The 12,590-nt window shown below is 45.8% G+C and overlaps 1 protein-coding gene across 6 annotated transcripts in view; it reads right to left on the bottom strand.

The window, feature by feature from the left end:
* AFF3 (ALF transcription elongation factor 3) overlaps window positions 1–12,590 on the bottom strand; it is a 493,384-nt gene that overhangs the window by 117,073 nt on the left and 363,721 nt on the right. For all 6 annotated transcript variants that reach the window (XR_010378788.1, XR_010378787.1, XM_064481854.1 and 3 more), the window contains one exon: window positions 5,203–5,254. Coding sequence is in view for 4 of the 6 variants with exons in the window: in XM_064481854.1 (XP_064337924.1) it covers window positions 5,203–5,254 (52 nt within the window). In the remaining 2 variants the exon portion in view is untranslated. The remainder of the gene's footprint in view (window positions 1–5,202; window positions 5,255–12,590) is intronic.

Here is a 12,590-nt window from a genome sequence, read left to right as displayed (position 1 = left end):
AACTTGGCGTAGTCTCCGGAAGGTGGCTTCCTCTGCATTCTTCCACTCAACAAAGCCATGTTTCTCTGTTTTTGTGTTAAGTGTCTGTTTGCCCAAATTTAATGGACCATCTCTTAATTTCTATAGAATTTTCTCACTTTTCCAGATTTCCATTGAGGGTCCTTAGAAATTAGTCACATCCTAAGATCCAAGCTGGGGGGACACAATGAAACTTACATGAATCTCAGTCTGGTCCTCAGAATGGGTTTGAGGGAAACAATTAGCAAACAGGATTGTGGGCCTTTGTGATCAGTGACGTTGAAGTTGGCTAACCATTTCATTTTTGGAAATGATAGCTGATTAACATGGAAAAAAAAAGACAACTACATTTTTGTGTATCTCCACTGATGCTTTTGCTTTTCACAAATGTTTATAAAGAATGGCCTGATAGGCAACAGGCACATGAAAAGATGCTCAATATCCTTCATTATCAGAGAAATGCAAGTCAGAGCTACACCAAGGTATCACCTCACATCAGTCAGGATGGCCATCATTAAAAAGTCCACAAATGATAAATGCTGGAGAGGATGTGGAGAACAGGGAACCCTCCTACACTGCTGGTGGGAATGTAGATTGGTGCAGCCATTATGGAAAACAGTATGGAGATTCCTTAAAAAACTAAAAATGGATTCACCATGTGATCCAGCAATCCCACTACTGGGCATATATCCAAAGAAGACTCTAATTTGAAAAGATACATGCACTCCAATGTTCACAGCAGCAGTATTCACAATAACCAAGACACGGAAGCAACCTAAAATGTCCATCTACAGATGAATGGATAAAGAATATGTGATATATACATATACAATTGAATACTACTCAGCAATAAAAAAGAATAAAATAATGCCATTGGTGGCAACATGGATGGACCTGGAGATTTTTATACTAAGTGAAGTAAGCCAGAAAGAGAAAGGAAAATACCATATGATATCACTTATAGGTGGAAGCTGAAAAGAAATGACACAAATGAATTTATTTACAAAACAGAAAGAGACTCATAGACATAGAAAACAAACTTATGGTTACCAGAGAGGAAAGAAGAGGATGGAGGGATAAATTGGGAGTTCAGGATTGCAGATACTAACTACTATACATAAAAGAGATAAACAACAAGGTCCTACTGTACAGCACAGAGAACTACATTCAATACCTTGTAATAGCCTATAATGAAAATGAATATGAAAAGGAATATATATATATATATATATATATATATATATATATATATATATATAACTGAATCACTGTGCTTGTACACCAAAAATTAACACAACATTGCAAAATGACTATACTTCAGTTAAAAAAGAAGAATGGTATGATATAATAAAATTGGCTATCTTAAAAGAATTTTGCATTTTATTTTGGTAATAGTAAAATTTTACTTATAAAATATTACTTAACTAAGCTTTAGGGCTGTTAAACAAACAAAAACCTCCTGTTGAACATCTGTCTTTCACTGATTGTGACTGAAGGTTTGAATTATGATTACTTCATATACAGATGAGAAAGATCTAATAGCTTTCAATGAGAGTTATTGTTCTGTTTCTACACTAAAAAGAAAACAGTTCATCAGTATGGATATTTAGCTTAGATACAATGTTACTACAAGACTGAAACTAAAAACTATTCTTTTTTTTTTTCTATTTTGCTATTAGGTCTAACACATGTAATATATACTTTTTTGTATAGTCACTGAGAAAAGGGCATTCCCTGGCATTTAAAAAGTACTTTCCATTTTTGAGGTTAAATAATCGTAATAAATATTCTTAACATGCAATTCATTAAGACCTACAAGCCAGCGTCTTGCAGGATATTTGACACTTAGTAGGTATTCAAAATTCTTCTCAGAATGACTTTTATGTAAAAACGTTTTAGTTCTTGCTGGCTACAAATTCTATCTCCAACATAGTTCATTTCTAATGTAGGAGAAACTTGCTTTCGGAGCTTCGCCCCTCAAACCTGGTCCTGATTACTGCTTCAACTCCTGTTTATATAATTCTCCAAATTTTGGCAGGATTCAAGAGCACATACCAGGGTGTTGGCTTTTATGAATCTCTTGGGATGTGAATGTCAAGCTGACTGGATGAACTCTGGCCACAAATCCCAGACAAGCACAATGACTCTATTTATTCAGACTTGGCCGCCTGAATGCAGATTGACTCTGCGGGTAATAAATTTTCACAGGCCAAGAACTTCAGCATCAACCAAGCTGATCCTGAGAAGAAAAACGCACCCAGGGAAGTGGAGCTGGGCTGCAAAAAACTCCTCTATTTTTATTTCACGTCTGCATATCATGCAGCTAATTCATTTGGTGACTGATTGACATGCACGGCTGATGGCTTCAGAGGCTCTGAAAAGTTCTGCTTTCTGTTATGCAATTGTCATATTAAAAAGGAACAAGGGGGAAAAAATGCACAGCGCCCATTACAATTGGCAATCCGCTTTGAATATTACAGCCAGAACTGATGTTACTTATCTAGTGACCTCTACGGTAAAGAGCAGAAAATTGAGATAGGAATGTTCCTTGTGCCTCTTCAGAAGAAACCGACGTTAACAAAAAGCAGAAAGAACTGCAGTTCAGCGCTCAGGGCCATCTCACCTCCAACTCTGACTTCCCGATGAGAAAAGCTTTTGAGTCATTCTGTGAGGACCGAGATTCTTTTTTGAAAGACAAGATGAGAACTTCGTGTATTAAGAATAAGAAAAAAATTCGCTCTTTAACTTGCAGATTTATGTTAACTACCTAGATATCTATTAAATTAATTGTGTGCTCTCCAAATATTGATTGGGGATTAAAAGGTAACTTTTCTTCATTGTGAGAAGTAAATTATGCCAGTAGGAAAATTTCCCTCTACAGATTATATCCAATGATCACTGCCTGTAAAATTAAAATTGTCAGTTTAAGTGGCTACACCATGCTCATTTCAAGAGAAAAATGCAGTTATATAATTAAAATGAAAAGACTGCCTAATATGTGTGGATAATGTAATTACTGGAAGCTGCAGGCGCATATACAGCCATTCAATTTAGAATGCTGCTCCTTACTTCCCTGAGCTTATGTATTTGTCATCTCTGAAACCCTGTCTGCGGTTGACACTATCTCAGCTGCTCCCTGCTCAAAGTCTTAATCATGGTCTCTGTCCTCACGTCTCAGCTGTAATAATTTCATCTAGATCCTGGCTGTGTCCAGCCTCCCGTGCTTACCCTCAGCTGGGAGGCAGAACCCATCTTTTTTTACTAAATAGGAAGACACACAACATAATTCCCCTCTCCCTTCCAAATCCATTAGCCAAGTCCTTTAGGACTTAGTACCTTCAGGAATAATTTTGTCTTAAATCTTCTAATTCCTTCACTTTCCTCCATAGAAATACTGGCATCTTGAATTGTTAAAACCAAGAGTCACTGGGAAGGAGATAAAACTGACCACCAAACATATCCTGGGAGCTCCCGTCACTGACCCAGACAGGAAAACTGATTCTCAAGTCATTAGTCCTGTATCTAGTCTGAACTCCATCGAGGACGGAAACAGGAGAATAAGCCTCCACTTCTGCTGCACCTCCCAGCTTTGTAAACCCGGTCAACCCCAGCTCTAGAGATTCCAGTCAAAATTCTGCAACGTCTGAAAGGGAAGACTGGGAAGAGACCCATTCTCCTGGGTTTGGGGGCTTCTGTTTGAGATAACTAATCTTTAAAAATGGCATTTTCAGTGGAAATGTTTCTGGAAATCACTCAGGCAATCCTTTCCGAATCAAGATAGGCTTGCTGAATGAAGTAGTCTGTAAATCGCTTTTCCAATACGAAGTCTACACAGCCTACACATCTGATGTGACTTTATTCACAATGTACCTATCTGAACCTCCACTGGGGAAAAAAAGACCAGAGATGAAATCGTTTGCTTATAGACACACAGACGAGGAACCAAGATGAGGAGTGAAGTCGTCCTCCGGTTCTGCCAAGACGGCTGCGTGGTGGCTATCTGACTGGCCTGCAGTGTGTGCCTAGAAATGAATCAATCAATCTCTAAAAAAAAATCGAAGGCCTGAGTGGCCCCCCTGCTCAAACCTCCTCCGCTTGGAGTTTTCTCCGCTTGCCAGTCTAGTTTCAAATTTCATCGAGTTCTGTCTCACCCCCAGTGGGTGCCTCATCTTCCCTCACAAGGTAAGCAACTTTTTCTGTGACCTCGCGGCAACATTCGGCTCAGACGCGCTTCCCAGAAACGTCCTTGACTTTTATTTCACCTCTGCACCGTCTCTGGGTCTGCCGTTTGCATGTCTACCCAGCTGGTGACCCGCACCACATTCTGTGACACCTTTGTATGAAATTCACCACCGCAAGATCAACTGAACAGAACAGGGGTCTTATATCGCATGTAAAAATGACATTAAAAAAAGCCCTCTCTGAACTGTCTTTATACAGATCACATTTACCCCAACTTGACAAAAATACAAAACAGATAATGAGAAAAAGGAACCACAAGTGGAGGAAAATCTGTCTTTTGTGTTTTCAAACTTGCTTTAAAAATACAGACATTTCCTGAAAGGCAGATGTGAAAGTGATGAATGTTAAGTGGGTATTTTTTCACCTTAACTGACTGATCAGAAGAGTATTTATAAACCCCTGACTGATGACTCGAGCGGATAAATCAGCACCAGGGGAGAACATTTCAAGCACATTGATCACTTAAGACAAACAGGCTGTTCTGAGCATGATTATTTTTTATTCATCATTTTAGCTCACCTCTGCGCTTGCTTCGCTTTAGTGTTAATAATATCGGCATAAGGCTTCTCAGTGTTTAATGCAACAGCATGCCTGCTGCAAGCTGATCAGGTGGAGCTCAAGCATCTGATCTCCAGAGACCAGTTACCGAAGAAAGGCACTATCTCACACTGAAGCCTGATCCCAGGTGGCTTCCTTATAAACAGCTACTGTTGGCTTCAATGCCATCAAGATCACAGAAGCACAGTTTTAAAGAAAATTAAGGCCAGGATATTTTAACAGACCAGCCCAGTGGCACAGAATCTCGTCACCAGCAGAGGACACCCAGCATCTTGGAGAACCACCATCCAGCGCTGGTTCGACTCAGTTAACACACAGGACCGTCTCCCAGGTCAGTGTCCTCAGGTTGCATCTAAAGAAGAGCAACAAAAAACAAAACCTTACCTGTTCATTCTCCTCTTCATCACTACTTAGCTTAAGGTCATCTTCTAGCATTCTGAAAGAGGGAACAAAGAGGTGCCGACACTTAGCAGGATCATCATTTAGCACCAAAATACCTTTAGGAGGGCAATGCTTCAGTAACGAGTCTATTTGATTTCCCCATTAAATAATTTATTTTTCTTTCTAAGCCCTCTCCTCTGATGCACTGAGGACATCACAAACTGCCCCGTTGTGAAGATGAAGCCTCATGACAGCCGTCGGGTGCGATGGGCTGCTTCCAGAATGTGAGCTTTCTAACAAGTGGAATCAAATAGGTGCTTTTCCCAGTGAGGTTTTAATTCCACGGTTATCTGTTCAGTGACAGGCCTGTGCCGTATCTCTAGTACCGTTCACGGTAAACAGAGGGAGACGAAGCAGTACTCTGCCGGGAGCTGGGGAACCATACACTTGACTTGTGAGCACAGTGACTCCGTCTCCCCCCATCAAAGATCTGGAGGAGACACCTGCCTGGACATCCTACTGGATGAGGAAGACCAAACAGGAGGAGACTTTCTGGGAGGGCAACTCCCAGGGTCCCTCAGATGTGTCCTGACAGACGCCGTCAGGGAGCCTACTTTTGGATCCATAAAGGTTAAAAAAAAAAGAAAACAAAGAAGCAAAATTTCAAGTCTTGTTATTTCTGATAACGACGAAACTGGATTTGCATCAGTACTGTTGAACTGTTTCTTGGTGGAATAATAGTTTTCAGATTAAGTCATTTCAAAAGAGGTCTCATTCAGAAGCATGTTCTCTACACAAACCAATGCAGAACTGTTCTGTCAGGGCCCCAGGGAAGAGTGCATTTCTGGATGGACCTTGGGGCTCCAGGACCCGTCTGAAGGCCACTGACCCCTGTGCTCCGAAGGCCTCACTGTCTTCTTTGAAGTCACCTTCAAAGTCCAAAGACCGACCCCTAAAATATGTCGAGTTTCCTTTAAAAGCCAATTATAGGCCTATCATGGATACATTCCTCTGAATATTTTTATAAGTAATTTCAGCGACTTTAGGGGAAAGACCCACTAGGGCAGGGTGTGGGCCCAGTTCTCCCCCACCCAGTTCTGTGTGCGTTTGGGGCAAGTCACTTAACACCCCGCCCCCGGCCCCATTTCCCTCCTTGTAAAATGAAGGTTTGTGCTGGACAATCTCTAAGGTCCAGTCCTGCTTTAGATTCCTGCAAAATAAATCTGCCCCCGCATTTCCTAAAGTAGAACTCTTGGATTTGTTCTAAAGAGCATATTTGTGACATTTCTAAGCAATTCTTGGTGGACCATTTAAGCCCTAACCACTGGACCATTTAAGCCCTAGTCCTCACTGGCTACGGCTAGTTCAGCAGCTGTATCCTCCTTTATTATCTGAACCAGAAGCAAACAAAGCAGGCACCAGCCAGAGCTGCACAGCTGCACCCAACCGCCCTTTACGTCCGTCTGGCATGGCATTCACCTCCCTTGACCTCATGAACTCGTACGTGGGCTTCTAAGAGAAGAGACACTCTGTCTGCAAGATGCTTCATCCTTTCTCCAAGAACAATCTGTCCCTGAGCTCCAGCACAAAGACACCTTTAGAAAAGCATAAAGTCACAAAATATTCTTCCAAGGAACTGAGACAGTGAGCTGGTGGCTAAGCGTACGTAGAAGCTCCTCAACAGGTCAGTCCTCTGGGCAGCAGGGAGTCCCAGGCGCTGTGGGAGGATGCTGGCGGAGGAGCTGTCCTCAGAGGGACACCTGCTCTGCCCCCCAGCCCCTGGGTAAGCAGGAAGCTCTCTCACAGGAGCCAGGAGTCAACGCTGGACCAGTGCTTCTCAGACTAGAGGGGTACCGGCATGCGCATCACCAGAGGGCTTGTTAAAACTGCAGGTGGCTGCGCCCGCCTCCCGGGCTTTTCATTCTCTAAGTGCGGGAAGAGGCCTGAAGCGTGCATTTCTAATAAGTCCCCACGTGATGCAGAGGCTGCTGGCCCAGAGGCCACACCTGGAGAAACACCAGGGTAGACCGTAGCCTCCTGCCTACAAAGGTCCATTACGTCTCGAGTCAGCCACGGAGAGCAGACAGCCTGCGAGGAGGTTCCTGGAGCCACCTCGGAGGGGAAATTGGGGTTTGTGATCTGGGGGGTCCTGGGGCCCCGACAGTCAGACGTGCCCTGGTGTGTACTCCTACCCGGGTCTCTCCCAGTTTGCCCCCACCCACAGGGTACGATCGCAGGGAGAACCAGGGCCCCCCCCCCCACCTTCCCCGCCCCATATCTGCTAAAGGGAAAGAGCTCATTCATTCAACCGACGGAGCCTGACTCACTGGAATACAAGCGTCAGGTGAGCCGGGGGCCGAGACAAGGGACGCAGTGGGTTTTATATGGCGGGACAAGCCCTAGAATGGAGCCCTGGAGGAGGGAGGGCCTGCACTGGCTTCAGGCCCCAGAGGAGTCAGATGGAGCCAGGGAACGGCGACAGCCAGGCATGGAGCCCCTGCGGGGTGGAAGCAGATTATTCCTCCCCGCCCCCCATGGTACTCTATACACACAAGGTTCTAAACTCTCCAAAAGAAAAAGGTACCCAGGGAAATGCACCCCTCCCATCCCGTCCCCACCTGCTCACTTCCCCTCTCGTCCCCCAAAGTCACCACTATCTGTAGTTTCTCATGTATTATTCCAGAGTTTCTGTGTGCAGTGACAAGCAAATACGAATGCAGCACCCTGGACCCCTGAGCGTAAGTACATGACATTAAAGAGCAACCATGCGGGGGATGGATGTCAGGTTAAAGGGACCCTTGCTACCTGGCTGCAGCAGGCAGCTTCTAAGACACTGCCCATGTCCCAGCCTCCTGGTGCTGTGTAAGCCCCACCTTGAGTGTGGCCGGACTGAGTGGACAGAGTAGGGCAAAGTGATGACATGTCACCTAGGAGACTGGGTGACTTCCACCTGCTGGCATGCAGACTCTTGCTCCTCTCACTGGTTTGCGAGGATGATGGGGGCAGCTGGATGGAGAAATCCCCAAGGCAAGGAACTGAGGGTGGCCTCTGGCTGATGGCCAAGGACGGAATGAGGCTCTCTGCCCAACCACCCAGAAGGAACCAAGCCTTGCCAAACAGCCACGCGCTGTGAGCCTGGAAAGGGATCTTTCCTGAGTCAGGCGTTGGAGTAACTGCAGCCCTGGCCGACACCCTGATTACAGCCTCTAGAGAGACCCTGAGCCAGAGGACCCAACCGAGCCACGTTCTTGACCCATAGACGCTGGGAGACACTAAACGCCACTACATTCTGGGGTCATATGTTAGGCATCTGCAAGTAATTGGTACGGATGGTGCTCAATATTAGTGTGTCTCTTTTCAAGATCGCGCCCAGCTGCTTGGGCCAAAGGAATAACAGCCGTCATTCACACCGTCTCACCGAACAATCCTGCAAGCTTCACAGGTCGTTAAGATTTCCTAATAGTCACATTAAAGAAAAGTGAAAAGAAATAGGTAAAATTAATTTTAACAATATGTTTCATTGAAGCCAACGTACAACTTCTACACGATGACATACTCATTTCAGGGGCTGAACAGTCTCAGGTGTCACTGGCGAGGGCCTTCTGCACAAGGTGAGGGGTGCTCAAATCTCCAGGAGGTTTCACGCTCCCCTCCTCCCACTCAGCCCTCCTTTGTGTCTTTCAGGCGCCAGTCTTCTCTACACTTCCTGCCTCACTGGGTGCACGGAATCAGCCTGTGAGGGTGAAGACCCTGCTAACCTAGCGTGTGCAGGAGCTGACAGGGAGAAAGGGAAGGCTCTGGTCAGAACTGAAGCAAACGCACTCCCCGCCCCCAATGACGACTCCTGTGCAGTCGGGGCCCATTCTGAGCCAGTGAGATGTGTCCATGACCTACCTCGCTCTCAGTCCTGATGAAGGATGCTGGTTACTCGGGGCATGCCACACTATCTTACAAAAGAGCTGTCAGGCAGAAACCAGCCCCCAGCTGCAGGTGGCCCACCAAGGGGCACAATCAGGGGGATGTGTTCAGGAGCCACGGCCTCGGGAAGCAGCACAGGGGTCGCCTGGCAAACACGGCTTATAAAACGCCAACCATTTGGCAAGGGAGGTCGTTCCAGTCTTTGGTCTGATTTATTGCATTCCCCACTTCTCTTGGATGTAAAGATACATCCCACTAAAGTTATTTGAACCATCCCAGTTTTGTTTTTTTCTGGTTTTGCCTTTTGCCATTTTTTTTTTTAGTTGCCTATTTTAAAAAGCGTGCTGGTTATTCTCCCCCCTTGGAACTGTGGTTCTAGCTGGTGGATCTGGGCAGCCCAGAGGGAACTCTTTGTCCAGGAGAAATGGAAGGCTGGGCCCACGACGCTTTCCACCCAGAAAGATGTAAGCACCACACGCAGCTGGTGTGGCTGTGAAAATACGAACACGCTCTGTCTTTTCCAGTCAGGGCAGTGGAGGCCACGGTTATAAAGTTGCTTTCTCCAAACTATTAGACTTTAAAATTGCTTCCTCCTGAAAGAATTACAGGGAAAGAGGGCTGGATGTCCTCCATCACTTCTATCAAAAAACAACCCAGGCTTTAGAAAGAGTACTTTAATAGAGAATGCTTTCTTCTCAAAGATGGTTTTAAAATTCCTGTCTTTGCTCATTACAAGGACTTTTAGAAAATTAGCCTCTGAACTAATGTTCTCAGTGTTAGAGGATTCTGTTTCTACAGTGTAATGAATTCACTATGGAAAACAGTATGAAGGCGCCTTAAAAAGCTAAAAATAGAGTTATCATATGATCCAGCAATCCCACTCCTGGGCATATATCTGGAAAAAAATGGAACCTCTAATTTAAAAAGATACATGCACCCCAGTGTTCATAGCAGCACTGTTTACAATAGCCAAGACATGGACAAAACCTAAAGGTCCATCAACAGAGGACTGGATAAAGAAGATGTGGTACACACACACACACACACACACACACTGGAATACTACTCAACCATAAAAAAGAATGAAACAATGCCATTTGCAGCAACATGGATGGACCTAGAGATTGTCATAAGGGAAGTAAGTCAGAGAAAGACAAATATGTATCACTTACATGTGGAATCCGAAAAATAGTACAAATGAACTTTTTACAAAACAGAGACAGTCTTATAGACATAGAAAACAAATTGCTGTATCCTATGGTAGAGAGTTAACTTTTGACTTCCAACTTTGTCACTTACTAGCTCTATGGCCCTGAGTAAATCAGCCGTTTCAGGCCTCCACTTCTGAAGGTAAATTGAGAATGAATAAAGCACATCCCCTCAACTCTAAAGGACTATTGGGGAATTGAATAAGACAATGAAGACAAAAGTATTCTGCAAATTTTAAAGCACAGAATAAATGTGGGGGATTACCTCAGGGTAGGTTCAGAGCCTTGTACACAGTGGGGCCTCAAGAAATGGGAAGCGAATTGCCGGGCTACCAAACAGCCAAGTCTAATTCCTCTACCAACATGACGTGTAATCTAGGGGTGAGGGGGAGCAGGAAGCGGAGTTGGCAGATGGAACTTGGCCTCAGCTTGCTCCAATCAGCTTTCTTAACTGACACAAGGATGGCAGTAATGAACTTCAACGTCTGGTTACGAGGCTCCAAGGAGTCAGTTCACATGACAAAACACAGGGAACTCATTTAATCCCAGAAGGTGGTACCCTTCAGGCGTCCCCTAGGCCCCCTGGAAAGGCAGGCAACAGGCCAGGCCTCATTAAGTGTCTGGAGAAGACAGACACCCAGGTGAGGGAGCAGGAAACCACGCCACCCATCCTCTCTCCTCCTGCGCCCTTGCCCCTACCCTGCACCTGCCCAGCCCGCCCGCCGGGACCGGAGCCCTCGCTGGCTGCTCCGCCTTCTCCCTTCTCTCTTCCTGCCTGTTTCATTCACCTGGACGCTTAATCCTTCTGTCGTTCCCCGTGGTTCCTGCTGTCTCATCTCCCCAGCACTGAGGTCAGAGGCTGTGTGTCAGTGTCTTTTGCGTCCCCCTAGTCCCTGTCTGCGGGCCAAGCCGGTAGCAGGAGACAAACACCCGCTGATGAGGAACCCGGACACCTGTTAAGGTGCTGGAACCTGGTCCTGGAGGCTGTGGGCGCCCCTGCAAGGACTGGAAGCAGGACAGTGACCTGCCCAGACCCAGCTTTCAGAAAGATGAGCTGAAGGCACCCGAGGTGGAGACTCGGAGAGCAGAGCCAGATGTTTAGGGAGGGAAAAACTGCTTCAAATCCACGATTCTTACCTGAACCACTCGGGTCTGGATGCACTGGGAGTTCAGAACCCCTTCTGTGTTTTAGGAAGGCAAACTGACGTCTACACCACATGCTCCACAACACCCCAGGCAGGGTCTGGGCAGTCTCATGAACAGATAATCCCAGGAAGTGGGATCACAGATACATGTGGCTTTCTGTCCGTTCTGCCAAATGAGGTTTTACAAACTTCGGGTGTTCAGAGCTTTAAAAATGTATGAACTGGGGGAGTGAGACTGTGGGTTGCCATTTTAAAGGAGAGCCTTCGAAGGAGGATGGGATCTTGTTGACCAAAGACCCTTGTGTTTTGCTGAGCACCTGGAGAGGAGTAAGTGGACAGGTCAGAGAGGGAACCGCTCAGCCCCACAGAAGGCAGGGTATCTGGACTGCGGAGGAATCTCAGAGATGGGCAGAGGGCAAGGAGATGGGCCAGTGGGCTGGTGCGGGGTGAATGCTCCCTGAGGAAGTGGGGGAGAAGTCCCTGGGTGGGGCAGCTGAGGGCTTTTAAGAATAGGAACGCCTAGTTGCCAGCTTGAAATTGTCTGCGTTGCTTTCCCGAAGTCCCACCTCCTTGACTGCCCCACACACCGGCAGGTTCTCTACAGCAATATTGCCTAATTGAAATATCATGGGAGCCACTTATGTACTTAAAAAAATTCTTGTCCCTATGTTAAAAAAGTAAAAGTAATGGGATAGCTAATTTTAATAATAAAATTTATTTGACCCAATATACCCTAAATATTGTCATGTAATTAATATAAAGTTACTAGTGAGAACTTACACTTTTTTTTTTTTTACAAAGCATTTGAGCTCTGGTGTGTATTTTACACTAACAGCCGTCTCAGTCCAGACTCTACATCTCATGGATCGACAGCCACCTGTGCCTGGTGGACCCTGGGCAGGGCCATGCGGCTCTAGGTTCTCCAGCGGAGCCTCAGGGGGTCAGGCCCATACTCTGCTCTCCACTGGGGGCGGGGTGTCTCCCAGCGAGGGACCCTCGTACACTCAGTTTCCAACCGTGGACAACTGGACTGGTGCAATGCATAGGCTTCCCACAACCAGGGGATTTAGGCCAGGCACCTATGTCTATGAGCGTAACAAACCTGTTCTTAAGTCAGATC

Source organism: Camelus dromedarius, chromosome 33, assembly GCF_036321535.1.
Source record: "Camelus dromedarius isolate mCamDro1 chromosome 33, mCamDro1.pat, whole genome shotgun sequence".
Classification (NCBI taxonomy): Eukaryota; Metazoa; Chordata; class Mammalia; order Artiodactyla; family Camelidae; genus Camelus; species Camelus dromedarius.
The sequence above is the reverse complement of the archived record's forward strand: the minus strand, read 5'-3'. Positions and strand labels throughout refer to the sequence as shown.